At 37.6% G+C, this 18,704-nt stretch overlaps 1 protein-coding gene across 6 annotated transcripts in view; it reads left to right on the top strand.

The window, feature by feature from the left end:
- RNF13 (ring finger protein 13) overlaps positions 1-18,704 on the top strand; it is a 193,778-nt gene that overhangs the window by 56,708 nt on the left and 118,366 nt on the right. For 4 of the 6 annotated variants that reach the window (XM_059163783.1, XM_059163782.1, XM_059163785.1 and 1 more), the window contains one exon: positions 16,341-16,470. In XM_059163783.1, the coding sequence (XP_059019766.1) occupies positions 16,357-16,470 (114 nt within the window). In that variant the 5' untranslated portion in view covers positions 16,341-16,356. Of the gene's footprint in view, positions 1-3,050; positions 3,158-3,489; positions 3,852-16,340; positions 16,471-18,704 lie in introns of those variants that run through there. The other 2 variants (XM_059163781.1, XM_059163784.1) reach the window with 2 other exon arrangements.

The raw sequence follows: 18,704 nt of genomic DNA, 5'->3' as shown, positions 1-18,704 counted from the left end.
ACTAATGAGATTGAGCATCTTTTTATGTGCTTGTTGGCCCTTTGGATATTATCTTCTCTGGAGAAATGTCTGTTTAAGTTTTTTGACCATTTTTTAATTGGGTTTGTCTTTTTATTATTGAATTGTAAATGCTTTCCAGATCTAGATTCTTTTTTTTTTTTTTTAAAGATTTTATTTATTTATTTGACAGACAGAGATCACAAGTAGGCAAAGAGGCAGGCAGAGAGAGAGAGGAGGAAGCAGGCTCCCTGCTGAGCAGAGAGCCCGATGCGGGACTCGATCCCAGGACCCTGAGATCATGACCTGAGCCGAAGGCAGTGGCTTAACCCACTGAGCCACCCAGGCGCCCCCAGATCTAGATTCTTAAAAGATACACTATTTAAAGCATTTTTTCCTAGTCTATGAGTTGTCTTTTCACTTCTTTTTTTTTTTTTTAATTTTATTTATTTATTTGATAGACAAAGATCACAGGTGGGCAGAGAGGCAGGCAGAGGGTGGGGGGAGCAGGCTCCCTGCTGAGCAGAGAGTGCGATGCTGGGCTCATCCCAGGACTCTAGGATCATGACCTGAGCCGAAGGCAGTGTCTTAACCCACTGAGCCACCCAGGTGCCCCGTCATTTCATTTCTTGATAATGTCTTTTGATGCATAAAAGTTTTTAATTTTGATGAAGCCCAATTTATTTTCATTTCTCTTGCTTTTTATACCCTAAGATTCCATGGCTGAACCTGAGGTCATGAAAACTTGCTTATAGGAGTTCTGTCATTTTATCTCTTATATTTAGGTCATTGAACCATTTTGAGTTAATTTTTATATTTATTTTGAGTTTGGGGTACAACTTCATTGTTTTGAATGTGAATATCCAGTTGTCCAGTACCACTTGAAGGGACTATTATTTTCCCATTGAGTGGTCATAGCACCTTTGTCAAAATTCAAGTGGGCATAGATGTAGGAGTTTATATCTGGACCTTACTTCCTGTTTCTTCATTCTTTATGTCTATCCGTAAGCCCATTCCACACTATTTTAGTTATTGTAGTTTTATGGTAAGATTTTAAAATCAGGAAATGTGAGTCCTTTAGCTTTGTTCTCAAAACACTTACCAAAAGTGTTATGACTATTTGGGACTTCTTGTAATACCATATGAATCTGAGTTGACTTCCATTTCTGCATAAAAGGCTATTGGAATTTTGACAGGGAATGTCTTTGATCTGTGAATTGCTTTCAGCAGTATTGCCATCTTAACAATACTTAGTCTTCCTATATACGTGGCATATTTTTCTATTTATTTAAGTTGTAGATTTTGTTCAGCAATGTTTTATAGTTTTCAGTGTATAAGTCTTTCACCTCCTTGATTAAATTTACTCCTGGGTATTTTCTTCTTTTGGGTATCTTTCTAAATGGACTGGTTTCTTAATTTCATTTTTGGATTGTTCTTTGGGGCTGTGTAGAAACACAGTTGATTTTTTTGTGTGTAATGTTCATTGCTTTTAATAGTCATTTACTTTATTTTTTACCTATATGAACTAGATCCTATAGATAAGATATATTAAAAAATTAAAAAAAGTAGAACATAAAAGAATTTTTATTTTTCTGATGTGAGTTTATGCTACATATGAATTGTTTAGGATCTCCTTCCAGCATAGTGTTGAATGATTTTCTAATTCTGCTAGTGAATTCCTGGTATTCTGTTACACATGGCCATTATAATAGAAGATAGAACATTTTATTTTCTTTAAGCTTTTGGAGGGGACTTAGTTGTGATGTTACAGAGAAAGCCTTAGGGATAAACCAGACTTATCACTGAATTTGGTTTAGAGATCCATGAGTAATAAAAATAAGATTGGAATGGAAGCTGATGTGAGTATATAAATTATCATTAATACACATCAGTTTACTTTTCTCAGTTTTTCTTGAAAGTTTTCAAATACTTAGCCTTAAAATTTTATGAATAGACATATTTTCAACTTCATAAGTAATTACAATACAATAATCAGATCATCTGGAAAGGCTGGGATTTCATGACACAGACTTATATTTATTAGCTCTACTACATAAGAGGTGTCATTGAGCAAGTTACTTAAAAATAAGAGCAAATACAAGGCGCTTGCTATATGTTAGGCACTGTTATAAGGACTTTATGTTACTGATCTAAGTCTATTTCTTTATGGAAAGATAGTAAAATCAACCTCTATCCATTATAGTATTGTGAGGATTTTAAAAAATGGCTAAAAACTTAGCCAGAAATGTAATCATTCAATAAACATTAGCTATTTGTGTTCTATAACTTTACCTAACATCAACTAAGATGAGGAAAAGATAATCAGTGAATGAAATGCACACTGATTTAGAAGTGTAAATAGAACATTATTTCTAGAAGGCAGTTAGGCAATATGTATTAAGTCTTAAATGTTTCTTTGGTATAGTGATTCCACATCTAGGAATTTGTCCTAAGAAAATAATCAGAAATGTGTGAAGATATTTATGTTTATCATAGATTTATTTACAATTGCAATAGTTGGATTAATCTTAATATTAAGAGTTGGGGAATGGTTAGGCAAATTCATGATTGAGCTATATAAGTGGAATAATAAACAATTAGCATATTGTGATAAATTTTATTACAAAGGAGAAATGTTTGATATAACTTTCAGCTAAAAAAGCATATAAGTCATAACATGATACAAATGATTAAAAATACGTGTGGAAAAAATACTGTCACTCATGGTTGGGTCAGAGAAGCAGAACCATTGTGAATAAAGTGAATGGTATAAAATAAGGGATTAGATTTTAAGAAATTCTGGCAACTGGTTATGAAGTATATCATAAGGTGGTTGGCTTTTGTACCTTGTATGTTGTGTGAGGGTCATTGTGGATTAACTGGGTGGCAGTAAGGAGGAAGAGCTAAACGTGTGGTTGGAAGATCAAGGATATATTAAAAGGAACATGAGAACTAACTGCGACACACGAGGACAAACACTAATGTTACCTGTGAATATTAACATTATGGTAATCAATCCTTGTCTTCTCTTGTCTCCCCTCTCTTCAACATAGGGCTTGAACTCACCACCCAAGATCAAGACCAGAGCTGAGATCAAGAGTCTGATACTTGGTTGACTGAGACACCCACGCTCCCCTCAATATTTTCTTTACACTTTCCAGTGAGCGTTGTTTTTAGCATTAGGAAAAAAACCCAAGCATTTGGGGCGCCTGGGTGGCTCAGTGGGTTAAGCCGCTGCCTTCGGCTCAGGTCATGATCTCAGGTCATGATCTCAGGGTCCTGGGATCGAGTCCCGCGTCGGGCTCTCTGCTCAGCGGGGAGCCTGCTTCCTCCTCTCTCTCTGCCTGCCTCTCTGCCTGCTTGTGATCTTTGTCTGTCAAATAAATAAATAAAATCTTTAAAAAAAAAAAAAAAAACCCAAACATTTTATTAGATGGTAATGTGATGAATAATGTGTAAAGAATAGAGGCTAATTACAAGGGTATTAACTTAAGTCAGTGAACAGTGGAACCAGGATTAGAACCTCGATTCCTATGTTACAACTCTCTTTATAAGTCTTTGCAGTTATACTTTAAGTTAAATTCAATTTGTCAGGGTTTCTGAGAGAAACCACAGTGATTTAAAAAAAAAAAAAAGAAAGAAAGATTTCCTTACTTATTTTTAGGAAGAGAGAATGAGCTGAGAAGGAATGGGAGGGGCGGAGGAAGAGTGAGAGAATCCCAAACAGACTGAACACTAAGCCTGACACAGGGTTCGATCTCATGACCCTGAGATCACGACCTGAGCTGAAACCAAGAGTCGGTCACTCAACCAACTATGCCACCTAGGCGCCCCCAAAGTGATTTTTATAGCTGGTAAATTTTCAATCCTCTGTACTAATATTTAGACAAGCCTCAAATAATTTATTTTGAACCTTGGAAGGCATGATTAAAATAAAGTGTTATGCCCCAATAATGGGTCCGTGATTAAAGGAGCGAGACTGATACAAAGCGAAGGTCAAGCAAAGCTTTATTTAGCGCCAAGCATCAAGAATCTAACCGAACCTTCGGGGCTGCACCTCTTACAAGAGAGGGCGACCCTTCTCTGTTTCACAGACTAGCTTTTAAGGCCAATGAGATTGTAACACACACAGGAAACTCCACAGTGATGCTAGGTGACCAATTGAGTTACAGTTTACCCTAGTAGACATTTGAACCAGCCTATTACACCTTGATTGGGATTGGCACCAAAAAGTCTCCCAAAGGGCGGGACCCATACTCCTTGGTAACCAGGGAAACAGTATGCATCCCCCTCACTTATCCATGTCTCCACCTGGCCTGACCCACCTTTGTGTCTGGACTTTGTTACCTGAAGCTGGTTTCCGGGACTTGTCTCCAAGTAAATCCCCTGGGGGAAGGGGAGCAGGGACAGTTTCTAAATAGGTCCTTACATAAAGTAATATATATTTTTTATTTTGAAGTAATCCCAAGGTTCCAGAAAAGTTGTAAGAATAATATAGAGGGTTTTTTTTTTTAATCATTTGAGAGTAAATTGTTGACCTGATGCTCTGTATCCACCAAATACTTCAGTGTAAGATTCTTACATACAAGGATATTTACCTTGAAGAAATAAATGGCTGGTTTTAGGGCAGAGGCAGAAAACTATAAGATGAGACTGGAAAATCTAGTCAGAAAACAAGGAGGGGCTCAAGAATGATGGAGACCTATCAGAAAGACTTAAAAGCCAGTTTGAGCCAGGTTGGGGACAATTAGGCATCAAAATAATTACTCTAACAGTTTATAACCCATTGAACAAATAGTAACCCATGATTCCGTAATGCTGTAACTTGAAAGTTTGAGAATGGAATACTTACTGTGATAGACAGAACAGTGACCCTAAAGATGTCCACATTCTAATACCTAGAACCTGTGAATATATTCTCTTATGTGATAAAAGGAACTTGCAGATATGGTTAAGGATTTTGGGGTAGGAAGATTATCCTGGATTATCCAGGTATGGTATTTAGAAGGAAGCAGAAGAGGAGTTTAGGATAATGTGATGTGAAAGGTATCCTCTGCCATTGCTGGCTTTCTAGGTGGAGAAAGGGGACCACAAGTCAGAGAATGTGGGCAGCCTCTAGAAGCTGATAAACTTAACAATCAATTGTATAATTGAAAACACTTCTATTTTAAAGCATACATGGATAATAGTCTAGAATAAAATATGAAATTTGTGTGGCTTTTAAAAATAGGTAATTCGGGGCGCCTGGGTGGCTCAGTGGGTTAAGCTGCTGCCTTCGGCTCAGGTCATGATCCCACGGTCCTGGGATCGAGCCCCGCATCGGGCTCTCTGCTCAGCAGGGAGCCTGCTTCCTCCTCTCCCTCTCTGCCTGCCTCTCTGCCAAATAAATAAAAAATCTTTAAAAAAAAATAGGTAATTCAAAGAGACTGTAGTTGTTCTTTCAGATTCTGTGCCTTAACAACATGCTAATGGTCATATATTTATTTTCCTTTTTCTCCTGTTAAGTGAGAGAAACACTGCCTTATTTAAATACTGTCTTGAACAGAAAGTTAACCATGTTAGTTACCAATTTATTTTCTTTCTGCTTCAAACTCCCCCATCAATACCTGCTCCACAATAAAGGACTGGACTCTGAGTGGTTCTCATTTACAAAGAGCAGGATGTTAAGCTTTATCAGACTCTGGAGGGGACAGAGTGCTAGAGGGAACTTAACTAGAGAAAGGGACTTTTTTCCTTCCTTGTTCCTGTTACCTGTGTTTTCCTTTTCTTGCTCTTGTTGCATGGTCCATCAGCAGTGCACAAGGTTGAGGACGTCTGGTGATTGATTGCCTTAGCCATGTGCCCAAAATACAGAGGCTCTCCGTGATCTTGCAGCCTCAGTTTAGTCCTGGTAACTACTTTGCCATGGCCCTTCTGAAGTGGATGTCCTGCATCTCAGGCCTCATGCCTTCAGTTCCTTGACTACCTCTGTACATGTGACCACCATTCTTGGCTTGTCTTTACCTCAGGGAATTGTTTCTTGAAGTTCTCTTGACATGGATACTGTGCATTCCAGGCTTTGTGCCTACGGCAGCGTCCTAAGTACCTCTGCACACCTGGCTACCAGCCTCAGCTTGCCGGCACTCCAAAGCCTTGTTCCTACTTGCCTGGCAACATTGGACCAACTCTGGTGAAATTCTCTCTAGTGTGCTGCAACCATACCTTCTCCAATGAGAAACCCTGGCCTTGGAGAGGGGACCAAGGGAAAAAAAGAAGGGGAGAAAAAGGGGAGGGGGAAAAAAGGGAAAAATATTTTCCATCATAGTTAATTACATTCATTTAAAAAAATTAAAAAACTATTGACTTGTAATTGACATAAACTGTACATACTTAAAATGTAGAATCTTTCCTTCTCCTTGCCACCCCTTGTCAACATCTTTATAGTTACTCCGTCAGCGTTTACTAATTACTTCTGTCAAACGTTTAATTTACTTTATAGTTTGTCTCGTAATTGAACCCCTGCTGATAGAAAATTGATCCCTGGAGGGTTCCAGGAGCTAGACCTAAAAATCTGAAGTTTTGGTATTGGTTTGGTCATGTTTTTGGTTGTGAGCACAGTGCTGAGCTCCTTGGCAGTGGAAGTGGGGTGCTAGTAATCCATGGCATCGGAGTTAAGCTGTTACTGTGGTTCATAGTGATTTATTGTTAACTCCTATACATTCCTTGGAGCCCAAATGGCTGCTACTTTTGAACTTCATGGCAGTAATATCTGAAAGGACTGTAGCGTGGGAGGGAACATTTTGAACGCTTTACAGAGAGGAAATGACAGAGAATTTAACTCTCGGCTTAAGATAGTCCTTGCTTCACACCTTTTTGATTGTACATTTCTCTTCACAAGAAATCATTTCATTTTTTAAAATATTTTATTTATTTATTTGACAGAGAGATCACAAGTAGGCAGAGAGGCAGGCAGAGAGAGAGGAAGAGAAGCAGGCCCCCTGCCGAGCAGAGAGCCCGATGTGGGGCTGGATCCCAGGACCCTGGGACCCATGACCTGAGCTGAAGGCAGAGGCTTTAACCCACTGAGCCACCCAGGTGCCCCGAAATAATTTCATTTTTAAATCATGAATAGACTTGTGAAGTGTAAGACCTTATTGCTTTCTTGTTATTTTTTTTTAGTATAAAAGTAATGCACACTTAGAAAACTTGAACAAATGGAATGGATTTTCGTTAAAATTTCTATGTATTTTCTTTTAGGCTTTTGTTTGGTATACATTATATAAATAGACTTTTAGAAAAGTCTTGATTATTTTAGTTTTAAAACATGCAGATTTATAAATATAAAGAAAATAAAAACCATATAGAGTTCTACCACTCAGAGTTTATATGCATTAACGAATTGTTTTCTTTTATAATATTTACTCATTTTTTAAAAATGTACACATAAAATACTTTTAGGGTTAAGGTTTTAATTTTTTTTTTTAAACCATGATTAGGGGGTGGCCACATTCAGAGGCTCTGTAGAAGACAATACTGAGAGGTCATGTGTGCATTCATTTTATGAATATTAAACACCTAATACATGCCTTGTACTGTTTAAATACTTGTGATACATTTGTAAATTAAAATTCCTGTTTTGGAGGAATTTACAGTGTTACAGCAAAGATGGATATTAAACCATAAACATAACATTTAAGGAAACTGTAGTATGATAGAAAGTAACAAATATTACTGAGAAGTAAAAAAATAACAAACAAACCATAGAGGGGACTAAGAAGTAAGGCATGGTGGGTACAGAGGCAGGTTGCAGGCGTTTGCCGAGGAAGAGTGTGGTATACAGAAAAGAAGGGCAGGAATAGAGCTCTGGGGTGGTATTTTATTTTCATTTTATTTCTTTTAAATTGGTCTTACATCCAGCATGGAGCCCAAAGTGGGGCTTGAACTTGTGGCTCTGAGATCAAGACCTGAGCTGATACCAAGAGTTGGACACTCAACCGACTGAGCCATCCAGGTGCCCCAGGGAGATATTTTAAGGAAACAGTTATCAGGAGGAATGGTTTAACTTGATCTGGTGTCCCATGCTTCTCCACAATTAACATAGTAGGCCAGATTTCATGCTTACTGGGTCATTGGGCATGCTCAGCGTTTTGTTCAGAAATTCTACATAAATTAGGGAGGGTAAGGGGGTGAGATAATGGGTATGGAAATTGGTTCATTTATTCAGTCATTCTCTAGTACATATAGATATTGAGTCCCTAAAATAGGGAAACTGGAATGATAGCACAAATTGATACTTTCCTATACATTTTTATTTGTTTTTTGTTTTACTTGGTAAGGTTTTTCTGATTGAAGCAGGCTCAGTGGTTTGGGCTGCTGCCTTCGGCTCGGGTCATGATCTCAGGGTCCTGGGATTGAGCCCCGCGTTGGGCTCCCTGCTCCGCGGGAAGCCTGCTTCACTCTCTCTCTCTCTCTCTCTCTGCCTGCCTCTCTGCCTACTTGTGATCTGTCAAATAAATAAATAAAATCTAAAAAAAAAAACATAAAAAATACTTACTATCCATTAAATCTTTTGGCAAATTAGGAAGGGTTACCATTATTTTAGCAACAGAGTATTTTGGTCCATTTTTGGAGTGCTGGTCATGCTCAGGGAAGTAACTTGAAAACATTAGAGTATGAGCTTATTCAGAGGTTTTCCTATGGAGATGATTAGCTGTTTGATTAGTATTATTTGGCATTGAACTAGTTGAATGTGAGTCATCTTCAGAATAAAAAGTTGTTTGGGAAGGGAATTTCTTGTAAGTTATTGCCCTTAGCCACTTATTAAATGCATTTCCATTTGTAAAATGAAGGTTTAATTTTGTAATTTTATGTAGATGAATTGTATAGTACTGTCACAGATTTAAATGTGAGGTTAAGATTTACTGTGATGCTTGGGGACATTTTTAATTTTTAAATTTTAAATTTTGCAAATACCAGACGAGTATTAGAGGAGTAACTGGCGTCTTTGCTCTGTTCGGCCATACAGATGATAATCATCATCATCATCATCATCATACAGATGATAATAATAACAGATAATAATAACAACAACAGATAATAACAACAAGAACACGTGCCAGCCAGGGTGCTCAGGTTTTGTAAAACAAGGCTAAGAGAAAAGTAACAATCGAGGGTTGATTCTCTGAAAACATCAACAAAATTAATAAACCTTTAGCTAGATTTAAGGAATAAAGGAAGGCTCAACTAAAATCAGACATGAAAGCTGAAACATTATTACCAATTTTACAGAAATGAAAAGGATTATGAAAGAATACTATGAACAACTGTAAAGCAGTAAAATTGGATAACTTAGTTGACATGGAACACACTACATATCAAGACCGAGTCATAAATAGAAAATCTGAATATATTATACGACTAGTAAGGAGATCAAATCAATATTAATAACCTCCCAAGCAAGAAAAGCTCAGAACCAGATGGCTTCACTGGTGAAGTCTACCAAATATTTAAAAAAAAAAAATTATACCAATCCTTCTTAAACTCTTCCAGAAAGTTGAAGAGGAGATACTCCCTAGCTCATTATATAAGACCAGCATTATTCTGAATCCAAAGCCAGATAAAGGTACTGCAAGAAAACTACAGACCAGTATTTCTTATGAATATTGATGCAAAAATCCTTGATTCTAGCAAACCAAATTAAATAGTGCCATGACAAGTCATGTGCTTGTTGACATGACATGTCAAGCAGTAGGCATAATTAGATATGATCAGAGATTGTGGTGATGGCTCTACCTCTAAGGAATTTGCTTGGTAGTTCCCAAGAATTTCCAGCATATTCTCTACTATATACTTCCTTTGAAGAAATGCAGCCTTATTCTGATTATAAGAATACTTACAATGAATATGGAGTCATGTTCTATTTTTGATAATTATCGAGAAAGAGAGAAGAAAGAGAGCGGGGAAAGCTAGGGAAAGGGCGAGAGAGGGTGGGATGGGAGAAAAGAGGTAGGTATTTGTAACTAGCAAGATTTTGTTACCAAAAAACCCAAGTTCAGCTGCTTGTTGCTTGAAAAACCAATACTTAAGAGACAAGTTTTGATTGGAAAGGAGTATGATTGTGATGAACACTGGGTGTTGTGTGTTAAGTGATGAATCACTTCTGTACCTAAAACTTACATTGCACTGTATGTTAACTAGCTGGAATTTAAGTTTTTTGAAATATTTATTTCAGAGAGAAAGAGCGAGTGAGTGAGCTTATGAAAGCTGGGGTGGGGAGGGTGGGAGAGGGATAAGCAGACTTCGTGTTGAGCATGGAGGCCTGATGTGGGCCTCTATCTTAGGACCTTAAGGTCATGATTTGAGCTGAAATCAGGAGTGTCTACTTAAGTGTCTACTTAACCAACAGAGCCACTCAGGCACTCCACTAGCTGGAATTTAAATTAAAAGCTTGGAAAAAGGGGTGCCTGGGTGGCTCTTTGGTTAAGAGTCTGCCTTCGGCTCCAGTCATGAACCCAGGGTCCTGGGATCCAGCTCCACGTCTGGCTCCCCACTGAGCGGGGAGTCTGCTTCTCCCTTTCCCTCTACCCTTCTCTACCATTCATGCTCTCTTACTCTCTCTCAAATAACTAAATAAAATCTTAAAAAAAAAAAAAAGCTTGGGGATGGGGGAGAAAAAGAATGAGCTTTGTTCAGGACACCCACCACTTGGGGAGTGTGTCCACAGCCTTGGGAAGGCTGACTCTTGTCCAAAAACCAACTCTGAGGTTTCTGCCTGGCCCAAAGATTTTTAAAGGAACTTTAGGGCAATTAATCAGTAAAAGGGGAGTACAGTGGACTATAACACTTCTTGATTGTGTGCAGCTACAGACATTGTGGTACCTGGAGGTTATATACTGGTGCCTGGGTTGGGGGTGGTGTAGTGGGGGCAGGTTCTATAAAAGGGTTTAGTTCCCTATGCATGATCTATAGATATACCAAGAAAGGTTTAATCACCCAGGCTAAAGGTGCTTCCTAAAACTTAGACTACTTGGTTGGCCAGAGGGGCCAAGGTGGTGGTTTCAATTTTATTAGAAGGCTTTTCTGTATGCTCTTTCTAAACATAGTTCTAAAGAAATGTCCTCATTAAAATTGTGTTCTATTTGGGGGTAATAAATTCACAACAAACAATGATTTATTGAATTCTGTTATAGAGGCTGTAGTAGTTAATTCAAAAACCAGAGGCTGATGAGAATTTTAATGGGAAAGAAAGGTATAATACCCACTCTGTGTGAACAGTGAGAGGTTCTGGTTGACCTTAACATTTTCAGTAAATGATTGGGCATAACCTGACACCAGGTCCCACTAGCTTTGTAGAAGAATACAGACTGGGGACGTAGTATATCAACATATATCTTCACTGAGAACCTTACATTCATCCAGGTGCAGCTTTTATACTCAACTAAGTATACAGGATGGTGACATACAAGCATGTGTGGGTATATATCAAAGTGGCACAGGAAAGTCTCCTGGAGGAAAGGAACCATTTTTTTGGTAATAGTCCATGAATAGCTTCCAGATTTCGGTAAGGGTCACACTTATTTCAAGAATGTTTCAGGGAATGTTTTTGTTTTGGTGACAAACTTTTATAATTAACTTATAGTTTTTCCACTTGTCATACTTTTCATAAATTAGGAAGTCCTTTTTATAATAAATGTTGCTTAATAATACAATTTGACAGTTTATATCTTAACCCAGTAATTTAAGTGCTACGAGAAAGCATTGAAGAATTTAAGCTTATTAACCTTTCTCTCTGGAAGACTTCTTGGAGATTTGTGTGATTTTGTTTGTGTGTGTGTGATTTTTTTTTTTTTTTTGAGAATATGTGTTAATAACCATGGATTTTTTTTTTACAGAAATGGTGCATATTTACAAGTAAAATTTTGCACAAGATAGCATAGAAGTCTTAGTTTTCTCCTAAGTTTTCCTTGAAGATAGTGGGGGTGTATTATAAATTTCTGGATAACATCAATGAAGATAGCTGGTGATAGCAGGGTGCATTCTTAGAAGTTGTGAGTTGATCAGATCAAGGATACCTGTTGGACTACTCAGGAATAAAATTGTTTAGGTTGGACAGACTCTGAAGATTTTAGATTTTTTGCTGCTACTTGGTCTTCCTGCCTTCCCCCCACATTGATGTCAAAATTCTTTTCTTTCTTGACTTCTGTGAAATTAATCTTTCTCTGGGCCCTTAAATTTAGATATTCTTCACTTTTCTTTAACCCTCTTCTCTTTTTAATTTTTGGTTTTACATTAAGATCACTTTAGTTATCTATCACCCATTTGCTGATGATTCCTAAATCTCTTTATGGTTTGGTTAGAACTCCTGACTTCTGTTTATCACTATCTGTTTACATGTCCACCAGAGTATTTCACAAACATTAAATGAAAAAAATTCCCAAATTGTACTCACCTCCACTAACTGTAGTTCTCCTTTACTATTTCCTCTTTTGTCTTTTGGCAGCACCACCCAAATTGTCTTCTTCCTATATTCCACAGCTGTTAAGTCCTTATATGTACTTTCATATTTATTCCAGAGTTGTCTTTTTAAATCCTAAATAATCTGCTTTCACAGATGAAGTAATTATTTTGTCTCAAAATCATACTGTTAGTATGTGTTAGTACTAATAACATAAACCTGGGTCTGTCAAATACTGGATCTCCTATTTCTTGCCACAGTTATAATACTGCTACTCACTTCTATGAACTTAAAAAAACTAGGGGTGTGTCTATAAGGTTTAATTACAAGAGTATTGCAGAGTTTATAATGGTAAAAAAGAATTTCCAACAATAGAAATTCTATTAAATCAATTATAGCACATTCACATTCACATGGAATGACATGTTGTCATTATATAAACCAGTAGTTTTCATTTTGTATAAACAGTCATATGTGGAAATCCAATGTATGAAATACATTTAAAAAAATGTTTGTTTAGAAGGCATAGAAGCTCCAGAGGGCCTCCTGGACTGCTCTCTGCAGTGGTTCTCCAGGAGATGTTATGGTACAGGGTTTGAAATTTTTAATTTTATCAAGTATAGTTTAATGAAGGAAGAAAATATTCACAATAAATGAACTGAAATGAATACATTTAACAAAACAAGGGGCGCTGGGTCGCTCAGTGGGGTAAGCCTCTGCCTTTGGCTCAGGTCATGATCCCAGCTCCTGGGATCTAGCCCTGCATCAGGCTCTCTGTTCAGCAGGGAGCCTACTTTCCCTGCTCTCTCTGCCTGCCTCTCTGCCTACTTGTGATCTCTGACAAATAAACAAAAATAAACTTAAAAAAATATATATTTAACAAAACAACATGTACATTTCATATATCCCCAATTTTGCCAAATATATATTTTAATGTACATGTAACTAAAAGAATGAAAGTTTTATACATCAAAATATAGACACTAGTTATTCCTTAATTTGGTGATAGAGTGATTTAATTTTTTTGTACATTTTCTACGATGAACAAGAACAGTTTTGTAAATAGACTATAAAAACTCCAGAATGTGTTTTTTTTAAAAAAGGCAATAAAAGCAAAAATAAGTATAACCAATCTCACTGCATATTTTTAAATATACACCTATGCAAACCCTCTCTTCCAGCCCTCTCCTCCCTTTCATATCCAGAGTAAAAGAAGAAAACAATCTAGTGACTGTTGTGCTATGAGCATTGGTTTGATGCCCTTGAGTACCTCTTTAAGCATAGGATCATTACCTTTTGAACATCAACCTTGATTATTGATGTTATTGTTCATTGGCATTTAGAGTGTGGCTTTTGGAAGCTGCTGGGGTTTGAAACCCAGCTGTACCATTATTCCTTGTTTGACCTTGAGTAAGTTACCTACCAATGCCCAAGTTTTCCCCATCTATGAAAAGGGAGATGTTAGGTTTAGATGAGTTTAACTTGATAATGTGCTTAGAGAGATGCCTGACACTTAGTCATCAGTAATAGTTGTTGTAGTACCTTTAGAGTTATTTTTCCTCTAAACTCTTTTTCCCTCTCCTTATTCCCAAAGTTGACTGGGAATTCCAGAACTTTACAAAGAAAATCATAGTTCTTACGCAGATTAACTTTCTCAAACAGGTTGGTAGTCAACATTCTGCACATTTATTCTTTCTAACAAGGTTTAGTAGTAACCATACCTTATTTTATGGGGATTTGCATATTTTTTATGGTATGATTTCTGGCCAGAAATTATCTAGGGTTGTTGTGTTGGGGGTCTCTAAGACTACTGCAAGTTTAGTGATTTACTAGAAGCACTTACAGGACTTAGCATCTGGTTGTACTCATAACGATTTATTACAGTGAAAGAATACAAAGCAAAATCAGCAAAGGGATAAAGTCCAGAGGAGACTGGATGTAAGCTTTTAAGAGTCCTCTCTCAATGGAGTCATATAAGATATGCTAAATTCCTCAGTACTAAGTTATGACAACATATGTGAAATGTCTACCAGGGAAGCTCAGTGCCCAGAGTTTCTACTGGGGACTGTTCTGTAGGCACCCTCTGCCTAGCATGTTCAAAATTTCAGATTCCCATAAAGAAAATGTGTTTGCTACATAACCACTGCAGAGTTCAGACATAATGAGCCGTTCTTATCGGGGCTGATGAGAACCCTCCTGAAATCTAGTTCTCAGATGCCCATGAAGGGCCAACCCTGCAAGCAGGTTTTTCTAAGGATAGCAGCCTCAGGCCTGCTATGTTAATTCTTCTCTGCACAGAGGTATATTTATATATTTTACCTAAGAAACTAATATCAACAAATCTATATTTAAAAAAAATTTATAGACTTAATTCGCACACCGTAGGAATTACCCATTTAAAGTGATCAGCATAATGATTTTTAAACAATTTTTTCAGAGAGCGAGCACAAGCAAGGGAGAGCAGCAGGCTGAGAGGGACAGAAGATGTGGGGCTCAATCCCAGCCCCCTGGGGTCATGACCTGAGCCAGAGGCAGGCTTTAAACCGACGGAGCCACCCAGGTGTCCCAGCACAGTGATTTTTCATATATTTATGGAGTTGTGCAACCATCAGCACAATCTAAATTTGCATGACCCCAAAAAGAAACCCCATAACCACGGGCAGTCATTCCCCATTCCTAGCTGCCTATCACCCCTCCCTTGACTCCTACCTGCAGCCCCCAGGCAACCACTAATGTACTTTCTGTCTCTGTGGAATAGAGCTATACATTGGACATATTTTCAGCTTTATTTCTTCTTTGATCTTTAATGGCTTTGTAAGAAGGTAGTTCAAGAATTATTCAGAAGTATTTCTCTTTCAATGTGTGTCAAAGACTCACAGTTTGAGTCTGCATGGTATCCTCCAAATACAGAGCCTTATCAATAGTAATCATTATCAAAATTGGTATTACTTGAGTTGGTGGCATTTAATGAAATAATTCATTATAAATGTTTTTGTCTTTGCAAACTTTGTTCTGATCTTTTTTTTTTTTTTTAAAGATCTTATTTATTTACTTGACACACAGAGAGATATCACAAGTAGGCAGAGAGGCAGACAGAGAGAGAGAGGGAAGCAGGCTCCCTGCTGAGAAGAGAGCCCAAATGTGGGGCTTGATCCCAAGACCCAGAGATCATGACCTGAGCTGAAGGCAGCGGCTTAACCCACTGAGCCACCCAGGCGCCCTGTTCTGATCTTTAAAAAAATATGTTATACCAATAGTTGAGGGCCTACCAAGAGAATTTTAATACTTATTACTTGGTTATTGTTTAGTCCTTAATGGGATCTTTTTGCTGCAGGATAAGGACTCATGTAGAAAATTGGATGAGGTTGGAAAATGTAACTGCACTATTGTCATTAGGATGTAGAGAGGGAAAAAAGTATATATTAAGAGGGAAAGGGCAACACATATTACTTTATAATACATGGCTATTTTTTTTTTACATTCTCTGAAGTGGGTACAATATGCAAGAATAAATAAATTTACATGAGAAGTTAAGTTATATTCAAAGAAGTATAAAAATCCCTTAAAATTGTAAAAATTGTGAAGTGTTTTTAAGTCCTTATTTAGATTGAAATCTAGTTCCCTTCATAACAGAGTTAGTAGACAAGCTGTACTACACTCTGAGCACTGTGGGAGGACATTTGTTCTGTGGTTAGAACACAGAACTTAGTCACCATGAGTTATGTAGTTGTTGACTAACTTTGGGTGTTTACCTAAATGTCCACATCTGTGTAAATTTGAAATAGGCCCAATTTTCATTTTAACCCATGTTTATAGTTAAGATATTTTTGGACATTGGGAATTAATATGTGAAATGACTTGTTTTCAAGGACAAAGTACCAGAGCTCATTGTTACTTACTTCTCTTCCAGGTGATTTTACAGCGAGATGTTGCTCTCCATAGGGATGCTCATGCTGTCAGCCACGCAAGTCTATACCATCTTGACTGTCCAGCTCTTTGCATTCTTAAACCTACTACCTGTAGAAGCAGACATTTTAGCAGTAAGTACAGTAAAATTTATTCATGTCTAAAAAACATCCTTCAGAGAAAAGCTTTTAAAAAATCCTAAATGATATTTACCCATGAACATACAGGCCTGTACACATAGTTGTTACTTGAAAGTTTAGGACCTTACCCATCTTCGTATTGCTTAATATCTAATGTGAGATCTCACAAACAATAAGAACCTGATAAATGTTGCTCCTGTACACTCTCAGGAGTGCTCAAGCACACATGTGTCTACGTGCTGTGTGTTTGTGTAGAATCTTACTGTTTTTGTCCTTGGTAATTAGCATAGCTCTAATGACCTTGATAATGATATTTTTAAAAAATTATATAAGATGCTTATAGAAAATTTCAAGCTTGGATTAACATTAATGAGAAGGGAAGCACAACAATCTTTTGAGAAAAATTTTTACAGGGGCGCCTGGGTGGCTCAGTAGGTTAAAGCCTCTTCCTTCAGCTCAGGTCATGATCCCAGGGTCCTGGGATTGAGCCCCACATCCGGCTGTCTGCTCAGCAGGGAGCCTGCTTTCTCCTCTCTCTCTGCCTGCCTCTCTGCCTACTTGTGATCTCTGTCAAGTGAATAAAATCTTAAAAAAAAGTTTTTATAGAAGATTATTCCTCGGGGCACCTGGGTGGCTCAGTGGGTTAAAGTCTCTGCTTTCAGCTCAGGTCATGATCCCGGGGTCCTGGGATTGAGCCCCGAATCCCTGCTCAGCCGGGAGCCTGCTTCCTCCTCTCTCTCTGCCTGCCTCTCTGCCTACTTGTGACCTCTCCCCCTCTCTCTCTCTCTCTGTGTCAAAAAAATAAATATCTTAAAAAAAAAAAAAGATTTTTCCTCAAAACTTTAGTGGTTCTTTCTAGATTGTCTTACTGTCCTCTACCCTGGGAAGTTTATATTTTCTGTGAAGCCAGAAAAGGAAGAATTGTGTGTGTGTGTGTGTATGTGTGTGTATGTATATCTGTACTCTAGGTACTATGCTAAAGATTTATTATTTTTAATTTCTGGGTACAAGTGATTTGCTTAATGACAGTAGGTCATTCTAGAAACAGAAGGGCTAGAATTGTTGTGACCAGAGCTTCATGTGGTCTTCAGCCTTGTCTCTGTATATTGTGGTTTTAGGGGAAATGTCTAGGATGATTGCAGAATTTGGGAGAGCCAGGCTGGTTTCTATATCCTAACTTTTGAATCATAGCAACTCTAATTCCTATAAACTCTCTCACGCTTGTTACCCTCTTTAGTAGGGAACTAGTTGATTTAGATTTTATCTGGAATAGTCTAGATGGAGTAAAAGTAGAACCTTTAAGGACTAAGAGTCCATTGACTTGCAAATTTTCCTCTAAATTGGTCCCCAAAGTCCTTGGAATATTCTTGGGATGACTTTTGAAATGAAGTAGAGGATTTATGGACTGATCAGGGAATGAAGTTTTCTGTGTGTCCCTTTTCTCCTTGGATTTCTTGCATATTCTCCCCTCCCCTTTCTCTCTTATTTGTAACATCTGGCACTCCTTGTTTTCCTTCTTTTCTTTTTACCTGAAGTGGATTGTTATTTTGAGGTTCAGCTTTGATGGGTTAAATAAGTTTCAGTGGCCTGCTCTGCTCTGGGAGCTTAAGCAGCTTTGTGATCCTAATCAAATTACTTAGCCACTCTAAGTACTTCAGTTTCTTTATTTGTAAACTGGTATGATGTGGTGATAATTAAGATAAACCGCTTAGAATAGTATCTAATAGTAAATGTTTTATCTTTTTTATCTTCATTATAATTATCGTTCTCCTCATCCTTCACCCACTACCTCTAGTAGTGTATGAAACTGCCTGAGGTGGTTTTTTTTTCTTTTTAATGTAGACACAAAATAAAAATATTAGGTATGGAAGTACAGTCAGTCTTTGCCAGCAGTGTTCCATGTGTTTTAGGCAAGTAAATGTGTGGAATATATGTTGATATCATCTAGGAAGGAACCATCTGCATCGGAGCTGCTTAAATGGGGGTCTTTATGTTGACACTAAAGGATAGAAGGCTGATGATGTCGAAATAGCTAGAGGAGAGTAGATTGTGAAGGCATGTAACTAGTAAAAAGGGGAACTAAATATCAAGGCAGAGGAACTTGATGTGGTAACACAAGCATTAAAAGGAAGTGAATCAAGAGCCAGAAAATGTTAGCTTTCCCTTTTAATTGAATAAAAGCATCCTGAAATTGAGTGTGTAGTATTGCACATTTATTTTATTTTATT

Source organism: Mustela lutreola, chromosome 2 (assembly GCF_030435805.1).
Source record: "Mustela lutreola isolate mMusLut2 chromosome 2, mMusLut2.pri, whole genome shotgun sequence".
NCBI lineage: Eukaryota > Metazoa > Chordata > Mammalia > Carnivora > Mustelidae > Mustela > Mustela lutreola.
Note: the sequence above shows the minus strand (reverse complement) of the source record. Positions and strands in the feature narration are given on the sequence as shown.